Source organism: Podarcis melisellensis, assembly GCF_964234715.1.
Source record: "Podarcis melisellensis genome assembly, chromosome: 10".
Lineage (NCBI taxonomy): Eukaryota > Metazoa > Chordata > Lepidosauria > Squamata > Lacertidae > Podarcis > Podarcis melisellensis.
Window position 1 is genome coordinate 42,829,073 of NC_138542.1, and position 21,645 is coordinate 42,850,717.

At 41.0% G+C, this 21,645-nt stretch overlaps 1 protein-coding gene across 2 annotated transcripts; it reads right to left on the reverse strand.

Moving 5' to 3' along the window:
• Positions 1–1,954: 1,954 nt before the first annotated feature.
• LOC309379102 (sodium-coupled monocarboxylate transporter 1-like) lies at positions 1,955–21,573 on the reverse strand. 2 transcript variants are annotated; one of them, XM_081927939.1, is made up of 15 exons: positions 20,050–21,573; positions 18,098–18,163; positions 17,047–17,098; positions 15,510–15,577; positions 13,455–13,609; positions 12,671–12,811; positions 11,717–11,804; positions 10,474–10,562; positions 9,145–9,254; positions 6,810–6,877; positions 6,261–6,347; positions 5,271–5,455; positions 4,506–4,609; positions 2,732–2,817; positions 1,955–2,175 (listed from the first exon to the last, which is right to left on the reverse strand). In XM_081927939.1, exons 1-15 carry the CDS (start codon positions 20,518–20,520, stop codon positions 2,071–2,073), a joined length of 1,875 nt encoding a protein of 624 aa, XP_081784065.1. In that variant the 5' UTR covers positions 20,521–21,573; the 3' UTR covers positions 1,955–2,070. The 2 variants fall into 2 exon arrangements, with proteins under 2 accessions (XP_081784065.1, XP_081784064.1); XM_081927938.1 differs by having other exon boundaries at positions 11,717–11,846; positions 20,050–21,198.
• Between the last annotated feature and the right edge of the window lie 72 nt (positions 21,574–21,645).

Here is a 21,645-nt window from a genome sequence, read left to right on the forward strand (position 1 = left end):
AAGAATGCCCCAACCTACTCATTTTTCTTTCTATTTTGAGTTACATACACCCTTGTAGGGAGGAAAACTCTTAAAATAGCTCATCTGGGCGGCAACTTGAGAACCCAATGGAGGCAATGTGGGTCTTTTTCACTGCCATTGTTGTTACTGATAGATGCAGTTGTGCTTTCTAAACACTAAACAGGTGGTGTTGTGTGCCTTCCACTCTAGCTGTTATCTTGTCTGCTTTGTTGCTGAGAGGTCTGAGGACAATCAAGGAGCTCTGCAGTGTCATAACATGCACTCTGGGGGTATTGTGTTATTTACCCTTCCCCATCTTGACATTCAGAATGAGGTGAGGGCTTCAAGAAAATCACCAGCTTCAGCTACTGGAAAATTCCCCAGAACATTGAGAAATCTATCAGGTTCCATAAGTCTCCCAAGGGAAGACCATCTGAATTGGTTCCCCACCTCTACTGTCTGTGTGTATGTTGAGAGAACTGGTGCTGCGAGCCCAAACTTTGCAGCTTGTGGTCTGACCATGACAAAGGGATCAATTCCATTCCTCCAATAACCACCACTCAACACTCACCCTGAAATGACAGACTAAATCTGGTATGTGTCCTGCCCTTTGCGTTGCTCCATTGGCAACTTGGGGCAACCCTATGGTTGTCATGGAGGTTATAAAGTCTCAATCCAGATCAGACAATCCAACCTTAGCATGACTGTTGAAGTCACCCAGAACCACCATCCTGGGGTTCTCCAACACCGGACTGGAGACACTACCTCTGACAACTTAGAAGGGGAGCCACTGAGCAACTGTGGGCTTTAAACCAACAGCATCTGCAGTCTATCCTGCTGACCCAACAACTGTATTAACCCAAGCAGAGGGAAACTGTTACAGTGTTTATTCACCAGAAAGGGACTTTTCATGCTGTTTCAAGGAAGATTGTTTCTTATATGTGATTTGTATATTCAAACAATATTCTTCACGGTATTCTTCACGGTCAAACTACTGTCCCTGTTACTATATGGTATCTCTATAGATTGAGATGTCTAATTCTGCACCAGGCATTTTTCTTACATTATATTCTGGGGGTACCTAACTGGGTAGGATATGCAAACATGTGTCTGGAAACTGGTGTAGTATTTGTGGGAACCAGTGTAGGTCCAAATACTAAAATATGTGTTACGTCTTCATTTTTCTTCATTCATATCTATACTAACAGATTAATATTTTAGACAACAGTCCTATATAATTTTATAAAAAAATACTTCAACGGCTGTTTTGTCTGAATCACTTCTAATGCTAGAGCAACCATAAACTTTCAGGGTTCTGACCCAACATTTATATGATATTGAAAGACAAGATCTATACTCTTTGGCTAATAGAACTTGTCCCCCCATAGTTATGCTACTTCATCTTATGCTATTTCTGTAAAGAATATACAGGCTCATAAGAGCATTCATACCTGCAGTATTCAAAATGTTTTGCCGACAGCCATACTCCAGGGCAGTTTTGTTTGTTTGTCAGGGCATCAAGATAAAAGATTGGTAATGCCTTGTTTATCAGATCAAGTTTAATATATCACAGACCAGATGGCTATTTTTCTTCCTATTTTCCATGCACATAAGAGATCAACTGATTGCTTGTATTAATTAGAGAAATTGTATCTTTTGTGTCCTGTTACTCTATTCCGTGTTTTAACCTAAACAGGTCTTATGGCCATAATGAAGTGTTCATTGTAATCCCTTGGTATAAACAAAATGTAGAATAGCTATCTTGTACACAGGATTTCCAACCAGTCAAACAGAACTATAATTAAAGTTCTTCCATGAGTGAGGCAGGTATCTATATACTGCACTTCAAATTTTGATTTATACTCAATTTTAATCAGATTGTTACTTTTTCATAGGCTCTCGTTTACCCAAAACTGAGTCAGTTTGCTTATACTTTGGTTAACAAACCAACTACTGCTTCAATACGGATTTATTGAAAAAACACACACCAAAATTTCCATTTTTAAATACAATAAATAAAATGAAACATTGCTGGACTTTGTACTCCACTGCGTTAATTGTTGTGCACCTCTATTTTCCCCCTTCCGTGTCATCCGTGGTACCTTCTACAGCACCTTCAGAAACCACTGGCTCCTCTGGATTAACTTTTGGATGAAGCTTTTCATACAGCTGTACCTGAAAATGTAATGGTCATAAATTCGCATGTATAAAAAAAATCCTAGTTTTCTCTTTATAACCATAGTCCAGTGCAGAGTCAACTGCACTTAAGACCACTAATTTCAATGGTCTTAAGTGTAAAATCTGAGGCCAACGTGTATAACCTTGCTTGACTCCACTCCAGTAAATGGTGTGTGTATGTTAAAATAAGACTTCTTAGATTACACTCTAGATTAGATCTTGCACATTCAAAAGCATTGTGTAGGCAAAAGCTACATACAGCTCTTGTGTGCGTACATTTGGCACCTGCCGTTAGATCCTATCTACTCATGCCATGAAGTAGAGCAAGGGAGTATATTAAAGGGTGACAAGCAAACAGGAATATATTTTGATGGAGCTGGTACTTCACATGAAGAATTTTTTTGGCAGAGGCCAATATGTTTCATGCTTCTAGTACATGCATGCTTCATAAAATGTCTGAGATTAGGTTCTGAATACATACAGGATATCTAGACGGGTGGACACTATCTGCCTATGAAATACGTATGAGAAAGACTTACAAAAGGATACTTACCCACTTAGATTTCCAAAACACAAAGTTGCCTATAAAGTCTTCTTTGCCAAAGAGAAGTCTGCTTTCCACGGTTTGCTGAAATCCCCCTAGAAGATAGTTGGATTAACAACATGATCTCACACAAGGCAATTCAGTTCCAGCACAGATATGACCCACTCATGCTCACTCCCCTCTGGAGAGAATGGAATTTAGATGGAAAGATGGAATTTAGAAATTGCTCTATAGCTACTCAGCAATCTTATGTCATGTGAGGCAAATAAGATTATTTCCAAAGCTATCTCCTTGCCATATGTCAGATATGATAAACTTGTTTCCAAGTAAAGGACTCCTGGATGATTAAGTCCAATCAAAGGAGGCTATGGGGCGCAGCGCTCATCTCGCTTTTCAGGCTGAGGAAGCTGGCGTTTGTCCACAGCTTTCCGGGTCATGTGGCCAGCATGACTAAACCACTTCTGGCGCAATGGGACACTGTGACAGAAGCCAGAGCGCACAGGAACACAATTTACCTGCCCACCACAGCGTACCTATTTATTTACTTGCACTAGTGTGCTTTTGAACTACTAGGTTTCCAGGACTAACATGCTAGAACAGTGTTGCTCAAAGAGTGAGATGGAACCAACCAGTGGGCCTGGAACTACTTTCAGGTGGTCCTCAGCCTGCCCACTGAATCCTTACTCCCTTGCCCTACCTTGCCCCATCATTCTTTCTACTATGTCATACTAGTAACATGGACTCAGCTATACAGCTGCAAATAAAACGCTTTAAGTGCAATATATAATATGACACAAAATGGCAATGGTGAGCTTTATGGAAAATTCATTGTTTGTTTTTCCTTTCTTCCTAGTTTTATTTTCCCCCATACTATATTTGTGTACCTCATGGAAGTTGCTCACCTCCAAGGCCTTAGAACTCAGCTTTAAAATCTGCTTTTAACTTAGCAATTCTAAAGGAGTTTGAGATAGAAACAGAAGCAGTTCATCTGTTGACTTCTGAGGTGAAAGTTCAGGTGTGTCTTTTATGTTTCCTCAATTTCTTATTGAGAATTATTGGGTTTTGTCACTGTGCTGCATCTTGCGATGTGGGGGGAGTAGCTGCTCCCTCACAACAAAGTATATCTTAAGAAATCTGCTTAGTCCTTTGTGCAGTGGTACTTTGGGTTAAGAACTTAATTCGTTCTCGAGGTATGTTCTTAACCTGAAATTGTTCTTAACCTGAGGTACCAGGCTTAGCTAATGGGGCCTCCCACTGCCACCGCGCTGCCAGAGCACGATTTCTGTTCTCATCCTGAAGCAAAGTTCTTAACCCAAGGTACTATTTCTGGGTTAGCGGAGTCTGTAACCTGAAGCGTCTGTAACCTGAAGCATCTGTAATCCGAGGTACCACTGTGATGGCATTAGTAGAGGAAGGGTCATAGAAGCTTCCATAATGGTGAGGAGGTGGCGTTTGACATCAGATCTACCTCTCCAAAATGAGAGCTCTCTCTCCAGAAAGGGACATACAGTACACTCCCAGGAACTAAATCATCTATTCAAATATGATCTCCATTCCAGTGGGTAACTTCTTAACAGTCCTGTTTTCAAAATAATCAAAATATTTTGACTACACTTGGGTCAGGATAAATTTTGAACATGTTATCATGGATGCAGCTCCCTGAATACTTTACATGCATGTTTTGCTTCATTAAAGATATATAGCAATACAAATTCAAATGAGCTTCAGACTGCGAATTTCTATGCTTTAATCAAAGCTTAATCAAAACTAGAAAAAATATTACCTGTCATTGCACTTACGATGGCTCCCACAATGAATGTGATCAAAGTTCCTAATGTACTAAAGTACAGATAGGACAGCGAGTACCAATACTCCTGAAGAAAAGTTCTGAAAAGGGGGAAAAACATTTCCTTCCAAAATTATGCTGTATTGATATCCAAAAATTAGCTTAAGCTTACTATACTTTAAACTGACAAAGGCTGCAATCCTATATACAGTTACTGGAGAGTAAGCCCCACTGAACTCAGTAGGACTTATTTCTGCACAGACATATATAGGATTGAACAGTCAGCATGTAAACTTAAAGAGATAGTACAGATACTGGCACAACGCTTTAATTTTCTGTTCTATGGGTAAGTAACAAGCACACCTTTGAGTGGAGGCGAAGGATATAAATTTAATAAATAATAACTAAAATAAATAAATAACCCAAACATCGTCTAATGAAACTGATTAGCAAAAGCCTCCAGACAGACAAAAAAAGCCTCAAGTAAATTTGTTTAAACTAGTTATTTTGAAGATAATCTTAAAGCATTAATATGCCGGTGGACAAAGGGACATTATTCCAGCAAATAAGCCCTCATTGTTTAATTAGAATATAGTCCCACATTCAGTTTATCATTTCATTTCACATTTAATGCTTTTGCTTTCCCAAAGGAAGTCCTAAGACGCCAACAAGAGCTTGATAAAACACTCTGTGTAAAAAAATAAATCAAATATGAAACATCATTCAACCATATCTAACATATAATTGAAGTCTTATGCATACCTTTGAGCAGGTGTAGTATGCACAGTAGTAGTTAATGGCGTGGTGAGAGTAATATTGTATTTCCGACAGCCTGCTGTTGAAAGGTGTAATGGCAATGTTTTGTCGCGAGAGGGAGGGTACTTGATAGCCCCAAATCCAACCCATAATGTAATAATAAATCCACACAAGAGACCTGAAAATGCACCCTGAGAAGTAGAAAATTACACACAATGTAAACTCAACATGAACATGCCAACTCTATGATTCTATTATTCTAATAGAGACAAATCCTTTCAAAAAGGGTTCTGATTCTAATGTTTAAAATCAAATACAGGATTCCTGGAGGCTAGTGTTTGGGCACCCGTTTTTTAAACTCATTCTGCTACAGTCACTTAGGATTTAAAGAATTTTGTTATTTCTTTGTCATGGCTGTAACACATATGTAGCCAGACTATGTAAGGGTAGTTGAAATAAGACGTTAACTCTATTTCCTCTTTGAAATGCTTCATTTCATTCTTCATCGCAATATCTCCATCAGCATTTTGATTAGGGGGATGACAGCATTCATTTCACTTTTTTTTATTCTGGGGTGCTTAAGACATCACCTCAAACCATTATTCATGAAGTCAGGAATCTAGGCTTACAGACTTTCTCTTCCCTAGAGTACAACCGTTTCCTGTCTCCTATCCTCATTAATGCCAAACCATACCTTGCTGGATAAGATAAAATGGCAAGCAATGGTTTGTCTCAAAGTAGGGTAGGCAGGAAGGAATCATTACAAACCAGAAGACAAGAGGAGGAGAGTGAATGAGCACTGTGCTCTTGAATGCCTGTTGACAGAATGCAAAACCATAGCTTTGCATTATGCGTGAACAAATCATGTGTGCGTGTAAAGTTACTAAATAATGAAGGCACTATAAATACTCTGTGGACTGCTAAAATATCAAAGTATAAAATGAGCTCTCTTATACCATTGCATATTAACAAGCAGAAGACAAAAGAATTACTTACTGTAGGATTTGCAAAAGGTAAAAGCATGCCCAAAGAAAATATTCCCAAAAGAGGTCCACCAAGTATTCCAAAAATACTGAGCGCAGCCTGAAAGATGGAACAAAATCAAGGTGGTTAGTAAATACAGGGACTAGCAAAAACAAAAAGTAAATTAGCAAAAAGTATAAGTTCTGTTTTTCTTTCACCCTGCTTTGAAGTTCATTTGACTATGGAAGGGCTTTTTAGGAGAGGCCCTTCAAAAAGATACAGCTCCAAGAAACCTGCCATTTCAGGTGATGGCGAAGCTTGACACATCAGCAGTGACACTCCCCCCCCCCTTTTTCTCACTGTTTTAAAACCAGCAGCTCTGCTGACAGTTTTGGCAGTGCAGGTGCTTAGCTCAGGCCACTGCCCCTCTTCCTTCCTCTGAGAGTCAGAACGCAACCCCTTAGCCACTGAACTTGCCAGCAGAGCACTTAATGAGGAATATAGAATATATAATTAGATTCACAAAATCTAAGCAAATTCTTCTAAAAACTAGAAGTCTACGAATAACCGTTAAATGCTTACCTGTAACAAACCACCCATCTTGGATGCCACGCCAGCCATGGCAAGGCACACGGCACCAAAAAGCAGGTCTAAATGAATAAATATATGCAAAGTTTATATGGTTTATTCATATATGTAACAGACTGATAAGTTTAAGATTTATTTAAGACGTTCTGCCTTCTAATAAAAAAAATCATAGACAGTGAGTATATTAGAGTTTGCCACTAGGAATTACCAAAATTATGATTTTTTTTTTAAAAAGACACCAACAAAAAATGTTAGATACTGGTTTAATTATATGATTATCATGCATAAAAATGGAAATCCAATGTTATATCCTATGTTATAATGGATGATAATAATTTACTGTACATTGGGTATGGCTAACTTACAGCCTAATTATGGCCCAGCATTTTGGCTGCTGTATTGGCAATTTTAGGTGCACTCCTTTTTTCTGAGCATCAGGTGGCCCTGTGCAGCCCCATAGCTGCAGTGGAAATACAACAGGTAGTGATCATACATTTTCCACAGGCATCGCATGAAGCTGTAGGCAGCACAGGCACCAACAGAGAGTATAGGGCAAACAAGTAGATGGGCTGGGACAAAGCTCTACCACATTTCACAGCAGAAACAATGACATAATCTCTTGGGGCCTATCCTCTGCATGCCAAATAAATAAGCTTTTATCAGAGAGAAACCACTGTGTAACCTAAGCAGAGAAAGAGGTAGGTTACATTAGCATGTCAGCTGCCACTTCTATTTTGAAAAGTTATAAAGTCCTTTTCCTTTGGTCAACTTTTGGAGCCCACAACCACCAGAATTCTTCATAAGGCTAAATGTTCTGCAAATCAGAGGGACAGGTTGGTCTGGTACTAAAGCAATAATGTCTGCATCGGTTGAAATTGCATTTCTGCTGTGTAGTCTGAGAAGGGGTATGGCTATGGTGGTCTGACTGTGGGGGCTTGTCATGAAGAGTGTCTGCACTTCAGAATTGTAACACTGGGTAAAAAGGTAAAGGACCGCTGGACGGTTAAGTCCAGTCAAAGGCGACTATGGGATTGCAGTGCTCATTCTCGCATTTTAGGCTGAGGAAGCTGGCGTTTGTCCACAGACAGCAATCCAGGTCATATGGCCAGCATGACTAAACTGCTTCTTGAGCAACGGAACACCATGACAGAAACCAGAGTGCATGGAAATGCTGTTTACCTTCCCACCGCAGCTTTTGAACTGCTAGGTTGACAGGAGCTGGGACAGAGGAATGGGAGCTCACCCCGTTGCGGGGATTTGAACCGCCAACCTTCTGATCAGCAAGCCCAAGTGGCTCAGTGGGTTACCACAATAGAGAGGTGGAGTCAAATGCTGGTGAAGAATAATGGAGCACAGCACCCAATGTAACTTCTCATTCTCAAGCCAACAGATCCTCTATTCATTGGGGCCAAGGCCACTTTTACAATAGCCACTTCAACAGGCAAGCCCTGGAGGTTGGTTGTGGATCAATGCAACCCTTGACCCTTACTGTGCATGTTTCATTGTATACAGTTTGCGACTGATGCAGGTCCATAATTCTAATCAATTGCTTTTTGTACAGTATTTCTGTCTGGCTGCTTGAGACTTCCTGATGCAACTGTCATGATACTGTCTAAAGTAAATTTAGAGATGTAAGAGGTTTAGGAGACCTAGGCCCAAAACTCACCACTATCTTAAATATAAAAAATATATGTAAAACAATCAGGGTGGGGAACCTGTGGCCCTCCGAATGTTGTGGGACTATAGCTCTCATCATCCCTAATTACTGGTCATGTTTTCTGGGACTGATGGGAGTTGGAGTTAAACAACATCTGAAGGGCCATAGGCCACTTATCTCTGCTCTAAACAATCACTGTGCAAAATTGTATGTAAACAAGCCTACAAAGAGCAGATGGAAGACACAGACCCATTTCACTTGTCACATTGAACTATAGATTTACAAAACTATGGTTTAACATGCAGCATGCTGGCACACACTAAGTTCTTGCTCCACTCTGTTCCTCCACTGGTCCTATCATGGTGTTGGTAAATAAGGCAAAGTCTGCCCTGACATGATGTCCAAACCAGAAACAAAGGGTGGCTTATTCCACATAGCTGTCCAGTGAGTCTACTTTATTACACATTTGAAGTCATTTTTCCATTTGGATTTTAGTGTTTTATTCTATATACAAGGCATAATCCTATATAGCAATGAGACAGCTGCATTTACAAACAGTTTTATTATGTCTAAGCCTCACTCAGATTTTTTAATGTATCTTAACTTCTACAGTTAATGAGAAAAAAATGGGATTTTTTATTTAAAAACATAAAATATCACATACAAACTTACTCATTCCTATGGAAATCCATGACATGCTTGTGTCAGACATCTTAAAATGAGGTCTAATGAGGTCTTCAATTGTTACAGCAGCTAATGCATTGATGCTGGATGACACTGTACTAAAGAATATAAAATTAAAATTTTCTGAGGTTTGCATTTGTGTTGCGGTTGCACAAATATTTTAAAACTGATACAATTTTGGGAGCAGGGGTGGGGAGGAACAAAACTTGAGCTACGACAGAAACATTGTCCCAATACAATTCACAAAGTGGTAATGGCTTTTCATCGTATTCTCAGTCTGTCATCTGTATTTATGAAAGCTTGATGAGAGCTTTTCCTGCCACTGAGCCCGATGTGTGCTAAAAGTGGTAAGACTTTCCTACATTAGCCACTTGGTGAGCTGGTCATTTGCAGTAACAATCCATGACAAGGTACTCATGCCAAGTCACAGAGCTACACAGTGCCAGTGAGGCTGTGATGAGGCAACTAAGTCCGCTCACCCGTCTTGGTGCGGCAGCGTTGCGGTATGGCAGAGGCTCCACAAAGGAACTGGAACAGCGGTGCCCTTTCTGGTAGGCGGTGGGAGCTTAAGTTCTTAACTATTAGGTTCTTAACCAGAGGTACCACTATACATATGATTGAGAGTCACACTGCATGTTATATCATGATACTATCCATTTTTGCCATCCAGTGAAGCTGAATGTTGAACGATTCAGGACAGACAAAAGTGAAACTATGAAATTCACTACCACCTGATGGAGCGAAGGCCACCAACTTGGATGACTTTAACAGGGGACTGGACTAACGGAGGATATGACTGTTTATGGCTACAGACCTCGACAGCTACATTCTACTTCCACCATTGGAGGAGGTGCTGGAAACCACAGGAGGGGCGAGTGCTGTTGCACTCAGGTCCTGCCTGCATGGTTCCCATTAGATATGTGGCTGGCTACTTTAAGTCAGGATGCTGGACTAGAGGGATCTTTGGCTCGTTTTGCATTAATGAACGTTTTGCTGTTTTAACTTTAAACAGCAACTGTGAGGAAGGTCAAACAGCTTTCCTCCGGTGCCAAATAGCAGATTTTAATCAGGCCTGCAGTACTGAGGGAAAGGGTTAAACTCACTTCTTACGGTTCCACTTGAGCTCCCTTCACAACTGCTATTGAATATTTTTTTTCCCCAAATGCAATATCAAACTGTGTGTTCAGCATAATGCTTAGTTTGGCCAGAGAGACATTGATTTATCATTTTAAAAATTGGCTGAAAGTCGCCGGTAACTTTCTAGAATCTAGACCTAGGGTTGCTTAAAAATGACCTGGATGTTCCACTGAAACTCACCTTAATGTCCCACTGTAGGTCCCAGCCACAAAAAGTCCTGGAACTCCTGGATAGTCACCCAAAATCTCCAACACAAAATACGGCATGAGCTGGAAAAAATTCACCATTGAGAAATAGTAAACTTTTTTGATTTGAAGTTTAGAAAGTCAATCATGGTTTGAAATAAAAATCTAACTTGAAATTATTTAGGTTTGTGCATGTCCTTGTAACACTGAACACACACACACACACACACACATTCCATTGATTATTAAACATAGCACACTAGGTTGGGAGAAGTACCCTTTGTTTGCTGAGAACGATTTGTTACTCCAGCTAACTTCCATGTAAACCCTTTGAGAAAGGTGGTAGCTTCAGGGCAAAATGTACACTGGCTACCAAACACAGAGGACACCTTGGCATTTTGGGTGCTTCCTACCCAAACACTACTGTGGCTGAGATTCACAGGGTGTGGCACTATGTGCTTACATTCTGAGCATATTCCCTGCCATAACATGGAGGACTGACACACAGCTGGAGTGGCCAAGGCATTGAAAAAGCTTGGTGGGGCTGGCATACAGACCACTTGAAAGGCTTCCTAGTTTTCTCCGTGGGCTTAGAAGCCCATTTTAAAAGAGATGTGATCACTTGCAGCTGAAAGAAGTGAGGGAGGCAAGACCACCGAGTGAATTCAAGCACTAAAGATAAAGAAGGGACCAGAGGAGTTGTGGAGAGCATGTAGAAAGCAAGGAAGAGCGGAAAACGCAGGTGAACTGGGAGAAAAAGTACAAGGAGAAACAGGTATGAGCTCAAAGCAGAGTAATAAGAAGCGAGAGACATATTTGAACTGGAGGAAGAGGCAGCAGAGGGAAAAGTTACAGAAAAAAATCTAATCACATATCCCTGCTTTGGACAAATAGGAGAGACCAGGTCCATGAGTAGATGCCTCGCAAGCCAAATAGGCAAGTAATTGTACTGAACCAACCTGGCTGCATAAACATATATTATTTCTTTCTACAGAAGATGCATATTTGAAATTCCTGCTCTGTTTGGGAATGAGAGGGTTCCTTGCTTCATGATCTTATTATATCTGTCTATTATTTCAAGTAAAGTGGCAGTTTTCCTTGTCCCTCACAATCATAACTTGCTAATTATGTTATCTTTCCAAAAGGCCTTCTTAAAACTTAGTTACAGGGAAGATAAATATGAGTCTGATCTATTCTGTTTGTACCGGTAACTCTTTCACTTGACAGTAATACTAAACCTGATCTGGTGCTGCCACAAAGCCTGAAGTCCATGGATCACAATCCTTGTATATGGAGTACATTGAGAGTCCACTGAATACTGCAGAACTAAGAGTTAGACAAAGTCCCATAAGATTTAAATAAAGAGAGCTGTAAGAAAATGTTAGAAAAGTAGGTTAAAGAAGCATTGTTCTTGCTGAAATTATATGAAAACAGAGGTTCACTGGGGTCCCTTCCAACTCTACGATACTATGAACACAGCTGCAAACACATCATGCCTAAGGCACAAGGTAACCCCTACAAATTAATGCACACCACCAAATGTTTGGACAACTTTGCTGTATCCAGTAGGACTACCTTCGAAATTCTCTTCCTGATTTAGAAGGTATTTCATGGATTGGCAAGACTACAGTTTATTGCTAAACCCAACACTGATATCTAATTTCACTTTATCATTTTGCAAAGTAGAAACTTAAATAACTTTAAGAGGCTTATAGCAAATATGCAACTTAGTACGCCTTAATAGACTCAGCAAAGCAGATTCAGCAAAATGGCAAAGTACTCAATAATCACTTTCCCTAACCGGAAACCAGCTTCTGTTTGCAAATCAGTAAGAGCTGATCAACAGTGGAACAGATTCCCACAAGAGGTGGTGGACTCTCCTTCCTTGGAGATTTTTAAGCAGAGGTTGGGTAACCCTCTGTCATGGATGCTTTTGATAGGATTCCTGCATTGCAGGAGCTTGAACTAGATTGGCCCTTGGATCTCTTCCAACTCTAAGGTTCTGTGATCACTTTTCTGGGTGAGGTCCATGCCAAAAAAAAAATATTGCATGGGAAATAAATCACATATCCAGCACCCATTAGTTGAAACACAGATCAAACAATCCTCACAGGCAGGAGCACATGAGGAATCCGCTAGTGCACCTGAGAATATTTGGACGGAAAGAATGGATTTACAATATGTAGTCTTACAGTTTTGCATGAAGTCTTGATTTGCAAGCAAGGTACCGTTGAACCTGAGACTGATTTACTCCATATATGCCAAGCCAAGTGAAACTGCCGCCAATGGTAACTGTCCACACAGTATGCCTTTGCAGAGGGCTTAGGTTAAAGCTAAGAGGAAAAAGGCATATAAAAGTAATGTGCAAGTTCTGACATGGAAAAAAAAATGAAGAATTCAGTGGAGGAAAGGGGGAATGTTAGAACATTGAATGAAATTCCTCTACTTGATAGCCTGTGCTCTACTGATTTCAGAGCTCTGACATCAATATAGTCAGAAGGGGGTGGGTTTGCTGTGGGAGGGCCATAGCCTTCCCAGTCCATTGACATGATTGCAAACAAGGAGAGATTTATGCCAACCCAGGAGCTGGCATAAATCAATTCCTTTTATTTTCCTGCCATTAGGAACAATGGGAAGGATACAGGTTCCCCCCCAAAAAAGTGGAAATAGGATAGAAGATTCCAAATATGCACCTCCACCCTCACTCCTGCTCTATCAGAAAGAGCAGGAGCATGAGGCAGGATGAAAGGTCTTCAGTTCCCCCATTACCAATCCAATAGGACTGAAGTCTTAAGCAAGTATGCATTTCACATTTATAAGCTTAACCATTAATTTGCTGTTCTAATACCACTCAGAGATCGATATTTTATCAAGGGAGTTACTTTCTCTAGAGTTGTCCACCCACTGAAATGTAAGTTCCCAAACTTTTCAAAACCTTTAAGAATGTCCTGGGTAGCATATGAAGGAAACACTTACTCCCAGAGTCTTAGTCTTCCTCCATGACGAGCATCATCCATAATAGCAGTAAATCCTCCTTTAATTACTAAAGTTCGAAAAATCACAGCTAGAAACCCACTTATCATCAGTATAAACTGGAAAACATCCGTCCACACCACTGCTTTTAGGCCACCCTATACAGGAAAAGCAGATGCAGTATATGTTTAAAAAAAGTCAGTATTATGTTACTGTTATAGTGGTACCTCTAGTTACGAACTTAATTCATTCCGGAGGTCCGTTCTTAACCTGAAACTGTTCTTAACTAGAGGCGTGCTTTCGCTAATGGGGCCTCTTGCCGCTGCTGCGCCTCCAGCACACAATTTCCGTTCTCATCCTGGGGCAAAGTTCTCAACTCGAGGTAACTCTTCAAGGTTAGCGGCGTTTGTAGCCTGGAGCGTTTGTAGCCTGAGATGTTTGTAACTCAAGGTACCACTGTATTTATTGTTTGTAAGCCGCTTTGGGATTCATTTGAATACAATCAATCAATATACAAACATCTCGGGTGTCCTTGCTCAATAAATTTTAATTGTTCTCTTCTAAAGTTGTTAAGCTTAAGCATGTTTAAAGAGAGCCAGTGTGGTGTAGTGGTTAAGAGCGGTGGACTCGTAATCTGGGGAACCGAGTTCGCGTCTGCACACCTCCACATGCAGCTGCTGGGTGACCTTGGGCCAGTCACACTTCTCTGAAGTCTCTCAGCCCCACTCACCTCACAGAGTGTTTGTTGTGGGGGAGGAAGGGAAAGGAGATTGTTGGCCGCTTTGAGACTCCTTTGGGTAGTGATAAAGTGGGATATCAAATCCAAACTCTTCTTAAATGTTTAAGCTTAAGCTTTAACATTTATTTGCCCTCAGAAAAGGAAGTTTTAAGAAGTGCTGAACTTTGCTTGTATTTCAGCTGAAAATAAAACAATCTCAGCCATTGGCTGAGATTCAATTTGAAAAGAATATGAAAAGAAACATATTCTAAATTATATGTAAGATTCCTTTCTGACAGCATAGAACTAATATAGGATGGGAGGGCAAGATAAATTTTCCATCTTAACTCTAAAGCACTGAAAAATTATCCTTTTTTTACCCAGTTACACAATGCGTTTCTTAACTTTTTAAATCAGGTCCAGGAACTAGATTTCCTTCTCTTTCCTTCAGTTTAAATGGAATATTTGTACACAGGATTCTTACAGACAGGTGTTTATTGTGGGATCCTCGTGCATGGAAGTTTCCTAAAGCAACCACAGAACTTTGTTGGCATCAAAATGTCAGTCTGTATTCCTCCCCCATTTAATCCAGATTTACCCCTTCCATGGAAAATTTTTGAAGTTAAAAAACAACAACCCAACCCTGTCGCCAACAACCCACTTGCAATATTAAGCATCCTTCTAGAAACATCCAGAGATTCACATATTAGACATCTATGTAACTGATGCCATGATATATCCACACTACATTGCTGTGACATGGAGCTAGAGATGTTGAACAGAAAATTCACAGCATCTCACCAAACAAAGCTTCTAAGCATTTTTTTCTGGAAAACATGAACTTTACAATATTATAAAACCAGTACTGTATGTGTTAGTAGCATAGCTTTGTAGATAAGCCCGGAATACTTACTAGCCTCCAACGTTATTTTACAAGTCTGCTAAGAAAATTTAGACTCATGATGTGGTGTAAAGTCACATGAAGCCACAACCTTGCTGAAAATTTGGACCTGGTCAGCACTTGGATAGGGGAGACCTCCTGGAAATCACTTGTATGCTCATATCTCAGTGACCAGCACTGACGAGAAGGTAAAAAATGTATCTTCTAGCAAGAATAATGGTAGAAGGGGGGTGGAGCAAATCACAGCAAGGAATTCATTGTACCCAAGGCCTCTAGGCAAGGTTGAATGCAAGGCTGATATAACATAAATACATAGATCATGAAAAATAGAATCCTATACCAAATCTGAAAGTAAAAGTTGGGATCGATTTGTTGATTTATAAAGCTTACAGGAACATCCAGGAACCACAATGTTTATTAAAGTGAACTGTTCACATACCAGAGTGCAATAGAAAGTGCAGACTATTCCTGTTGAAATAACAGACCCCCACAACTGAAATCCTGTAACTGAAAGGGAGGGAAAATACATAAATATTCTTTGAAACATTTCTAGGGATATGTGGTAAAACATTATTTATTTATTAATGCAAAGAAGACAAAACAATAAGTGCACATACAAATCTTCATGACATTTATGAATTTAAAGTTTGCTATAAACAATAAATGTAAATACTACTTGGATGGTGAGTAGGAAGCATACTTGAACTGTGGAAGGACATACCTGCCATACCTTAAGATCATCATTAGAAGGCCCTTCTCCAGGTTTCCCCTAAATAGGTGATGCAGGTGACCATAAGGAAAAAGTCCTACTAGGTGATGACATTCAGTCTAGTGCTTGTAGTTGGCCACGCCAGGTATTGGGTCAAGGGTCCTAATAGCTCAGAAGGATCTCTTACTGGCAGCTGTGATGCTTTTTCTGCTCTCCTCACTAGGACCTCAAGCAGCACTTTAGCAGAGGGAGAGCGGCTGTGCCACTTTTTAGTAGGAGTCTAATTTGACTCTCATTTGCAGTGACTGCCTGCCACTATGCTCTGCTCCATCTCCTGTCTTTCCCTGGGGGGGGGGGAGTGTGACTGCATGGGGGGGTCTCCTCAAATTTGACCCTGGTGAGATTATAGAATGCCCTCATCAGTGAGACTCTCCTTCTTCTCCCTTCTCTCACATTACAAAAGGACTAAAAGCTGCAATCCTGTACACACTCACCTGGAAGTAAATCCCGCTGAATAGTGGGACCCGGAGCCAGGAGACCCACAGGACCTCACAGAGCCTCCAACCCCAACCCTACTATCCAGGGAGATATCTCACCAGGCCTGCCTCCAAGGAATGCCCTGGAAAGACCCTTGGAGTTGGTCTCCAGCAGCGGAGGGACCAGAGAGGGTCTCACACCCAAAATCATCTGTGCCAGGGAGTTCAGGCTGAGGTAGTTGATCAGCAAAGGCTGGGAGTTAAGGTCTGCTACCTGCTGAAACAACATATGCCTTTCAGTTCATTACTCCTGCAACCTGAGTTCTGGTTGATCTTTTAGTGGATGACCTCTGCCTCACAGCTGTGCTTTTGGATTAAGTTTGACTCAGGACTCCACCTTTGTACTTGACCCCTGCTTCACTTTGACTTTGCTTAATGCTCTTGTGCTTCAGGCCTGAGTCTGCAATGTGACCTGTTGTGTAGTCTTGTTCCAGACAACCTCAGGGCCTGAGACCTAACCCAGCTGGAGTAGGATAATGCCTCTGCAAATGATTAAAAGAATTTCATGAACAACCAAACTATAAGAGTTATTATTTCAACTACCACATATATTTGAAATATTACATAAGGTGTATTGATTTCATTGTCTTATTATTCACATGCTACAGAATAAGCAAAATTTGACTCAAGCTTTTCACAAAGGTACTGGAGATTTCACACAAGTGAACCACCTAAGTCAACGTTAGTTTTTTGTCCTTTGCTAATGGTTTTAAACAATGTGTTCACATTACCTTGACTCAAAGCCAGGGATGGAGAATATATAACAATTCCAGTGTATAATATCTGAGGAGATGAAATAAACACACATGTTAGATGTTCTTTCTCAGAATTATTTGTTCTACACCAGGGATGCCCTCCCTGCAAGGAGCAAGCACAAAAGCATCAAGTCCTATTCAAAAGCCCACAGAGTGCTTAGGCAAAGAGGGGGGGTGAGTTGAAGAACATAACCAATCATAGAACACAAACAACAACATATACATATCATACATACTAACATTACTATTGTGGCTGAAACACTACCACCTCACAGTCCTTTGTGAAAAAGCACCAGTTTGATTTAAGTACCATGAAACAAACTGAGCAACATAAGATGAATGTAAAAACAACAACAACAACCTGATATTTCAAAATAATTGTCAGTATAGTGTGAAAAGTACATGATGATTACACGTTTTAAGTGAGCCTTTTGCCAACATAAACTCCGGTATCACTGAAATAAGTGTGCAAACAAAATGAGCGAGTCCAGTTCTTAGTCGCATTTGTTCATGCAACGCGAGACACTTTTGGCTCACACAGACTTTTGCTCCGTCTCTGTACTATTTATTTATGTATTATATTTATAGGTAACCAATGCAGTAAAAAACACACATAGCAAGAATAACAAAGAAAAAATAGGTGAAATTGCTTACAAAAATATATATAGTAGGGGAAATTCACACAAAAATGCAGTGCATAGTTAAACTACAGGAGACAGTGGTGGCCACTAAATTTCAATGACTTTTAAAGACAGCTAGACAAATTCATGGAGAATCAGGCTATCACCTGCCAATATCCACAGTGGCTCTGTTCTACCTCCGCTCTCAGAGGCAGTATGTCTCTGAATACCAGCTGCTGTGAAGAGGTAGGCAGAGTGCTATTAAACTGAGGTCCTGCTTGCAGACTTCCCATAGGCATCTGACTGGTCACTGTGAGAAAAAGACTAGATGTCCCATTTGCCTTATCCAGCAGAATCCCCTTATGTTCTTAGTATGGATAATCAAAAAAAAAATCTGCTTTACTTACCGTTAAAATCATAAACATCACTGTTCCAAGCAGACGCATTTTTTTATTGTATCGAAGCTCCAAGTACTGCAAAAGAGACAAATTGCTTTTAGATACAAAACATACAAATTCATATGAATCTAGCTAATATGTAGAAATAGGACTGACACGATTCCTTTTTGGGGGGAGGTTTAAGACTGCAGTTCTATGCAGAGCTGCTCGGGAGTGAGATCTTGGTGAACTCCCTGTTAAATATCTATATGAACAGACTTTTATCAGTGACATTCTATGCAAAGTTACTGAGAGAGCTTCTCAATAGCTAAAAACAGCTCCTGGGAATGGACGCACTACAGATCAGGGAAAGGGAATGAGAGGAGAGGGTTAAACACCCTCCGTGATCTGCAAAGTAGTAGTGTGCTGTTAAGTCGCTGTTGTATTTAGAGCCTAACCAGTTCTTTCCCCTCCTTGAGCAAAATGCACTCCTGTTGCCCATCAGCCAATTGGCAGTTGGAAGCACATCTTGCTCTAGTGAAGGAACACCAGGAGCTTATTTTAAGCTCCTGATAGTTTGTTTGATGCCCCACCCTTATGCACCCACCATGCCTGATGTAATATATGACTTAGATGTAGGGGGGGGTGGACATGGCTTCCCCAAATGAGGCGTGGAGGGCCACATTTGTGACTTACAGCGTAAATTAATAACACAGTCTTATTCAGTAAAAGAATAAAAGCTTTACTGAGTTAAAATAAACTTGTTTGCAAATAACAGCATGGCGAACAGAAGATTAAACTAGCTTCAGAGCATACACAGAGTTTCCATTGAGCACAGGCTTCACAGAGCACAGGCTCCACCACACAGACACAGACTCTCTAGGCTCCACACTGAGTCTGCAGATACAGTGGTACCTCAGGTTACATACGCTTCAGGTTACAGACTCCGCTAACCCAGAAATATTACCTCGGATGAAGAACTTTGCTTCAGGATGAGAACAGAAAACGTGCTCCGGCAGCACAGTGGCAGCAGGAGGCCCCATTAGCTAAAGTGGTGCTTCAGGTTAAGAACAGTTTCAGGTTAAGAACGGACCTCCGGAACGAATTAAGTACTTAACCCAAAGTACCACTGTACAATATTTATACAGAGAATGAGTCATCCTCAAGATGAGTCACAGGAGCCAACTGACGCTTCGCAGGTAAGATTCACCTTCTGTTGTGTGGGCAGGGCGGTCCCTCCCCTTACCTGGCCGATCACCTGGCAACACCTCCCCAGGCAGGATTGGGCAATTGGCTGAGGTAGGCAGAGACCTCCAGGTAGCCAGCCTGGGGAGGGTGAAGCCAGCCCGAACTACCGGGAGCTGCACTGAGATCCGGGGGGGCTGCACGCAACCATGCAAAAGGCATTTAATGTGGGGAGCAGTCATTCTGCAGCTTTTCATCATTTCACAACATTTCTAGACTCCTTTACTGCTTCTGCTCTCAAATACCTTTGTCACATGACAGTTTGATCTAAAGGATGGAGGTTCCCTGCCCTCTTCTAGTTAAGTGAGTTTCAAATATGACCCTGGAGTGGCTTCATGGCTAGAGAATATGACTGCTTTTTATTTAAGAAAGTGGTGCCAGAAAAACAACAGATGGAACAGAGGAAAAGAAATAGCATTTCCATACTACCAATTTCAAGGGTTTAACGCATGTTCCCCATGCTCAGTTCATCATCAGCGGCTCTGCTTTGAAACTGTGACTCCTAGTAGGCAGGAACAGGAACAGAGCTCTCTCTGTGAAATACTGTACCTTGTCCATTGAGATTTGCCAGATCCAATTCTGAATTGTTTTCGTTGACTAGTAACTTGCTGGATAGTCCCCTGATTTATTTTTAAAGGCCCTAGGGGTATATTTACTACGGGTATCGTATGTTGTTAGGCTAACCTGGTGGGTTTTATTCATACAGTCCTGGGAGGAGATGCTAAAAGTCTGCTTACCTCATAGGTGCTGATGATATGCAGCCGGTAGTAGACAGGTAGGAACACTTCGGCAGACATCAGCACCATAATGGTATAGGCGAATACGAAGAGACTAAAAGCGACCCCAAAGCGATAGACCTCAGCTGGGGTCCCCAGCACCGTCACCGCTGACATAAAGCTGGCTGTGAGGGACAATGCAACTGGCCAACAAGTTAGACTGCGGCCAGCCATCAGATAGTCATTCTGAGATTTGTATACTCCCTTGGTGGCAAAGAAAATGCCGATAATTGCAGAGAAGACCAACATGGCTATAAAGACGACATAATCAAAGAAACCAAAGCGTTCAGCTAGTACTTCGGGGTCAAGAAGCGGTGGGGGGGAAGGCGTTGACATCATGGGGCTCAAATGGGAGGCAGCAGAAAGGCAGAGTGGGTTGGAGAAATAAGCATCTGAGCTGTGGATCTCGTTACCGTGGTAACAACGGTGCATTGGGTTCCTTAAAGCTACAAACCTCTTCTAAGCCCAACGGCTGACTGTAATGCCGTCCTGTTTGCCATGCACTAACTTCATGCTTTCCAACAGGGCCTACCTGAGTAGCCCCCCAGCACAACCCTAAATCAAACTCAAAATCTAAGCCTAACACTATGGGAAAGGTGGCACTTGTTTGGAGCTCCCTACTCATCAATAACAACAAACAAACCCACCAGAACTTGAATGGAGATGGAATTACTGCAACCCGGATATTTATGGGAAACTTTAGTATATATTTAAAAAACAAAAAACAAAACAGACAAGGCCCCCAAATTGGACGGGGGGAGGGGATTAAGAGAAAGGGGGAAGCTTAAGAAAGTGGGTCACTAGCTAGAGTGATAAAGTAAGCGGAAATGATCAAGCTTCTGGAGAGAGTAAAAGGAACCACACAATTAAAACAGGTAAACATAAACTTCCTAGAGAGAGACAGGGAAGGAGGCTGCAGGCGAAATGGCTGCCAGTGGTGAAAAGCCATGGGTCAGCAACCTTTGATAAGGAAAAGAGGGGAAACGGAGGGCTAACAATACAGGAAGAAGGTTCTTTAAACACTGTAGAAGCTTTACTAGAAAGTGAATTGTTAGAAATAGGCCAAGGAGAACACTTCAGAGCAGATGAAAAACAGCAAAAGCTATCAAAATGGGGTTAAAATTAAAGCAGCAAACAACGGGTATTTCAAAGTAAGTTAGGTTGCAGTGGAACATTTTAAGAAAGCTACAGAAGCTAAAATAGCTGCTTCAAAAAATATTAGAGTCAGAAGCTTTCTCTAACAGTGTCCCCAAATAAGACATTTTGAACTATAGAGTCGAAAGAAATAATCAAGGTAAGACAAAAGCTAGAAAGGGGGCTGTAAAAATTAGTACGAGCAACTCCTAGCAAAAACAAAGGCCAAGAAACACAGCAAATGTGAGCTTTCCCCAAGAATGATTAGTCAGTTAGAAACCTTGAGAAAGAGAAAAATAAGAAAGGGGAAAGAGCACTGACCATAAAAAAAATATTTTCAAAAAGTAAAACTAGGAAAAGTTTTTTTCTTAGGGGCAGTGCCTATTAAAAGCAAGTAGGGGGAAAGGGATTGCTCGTAAACCT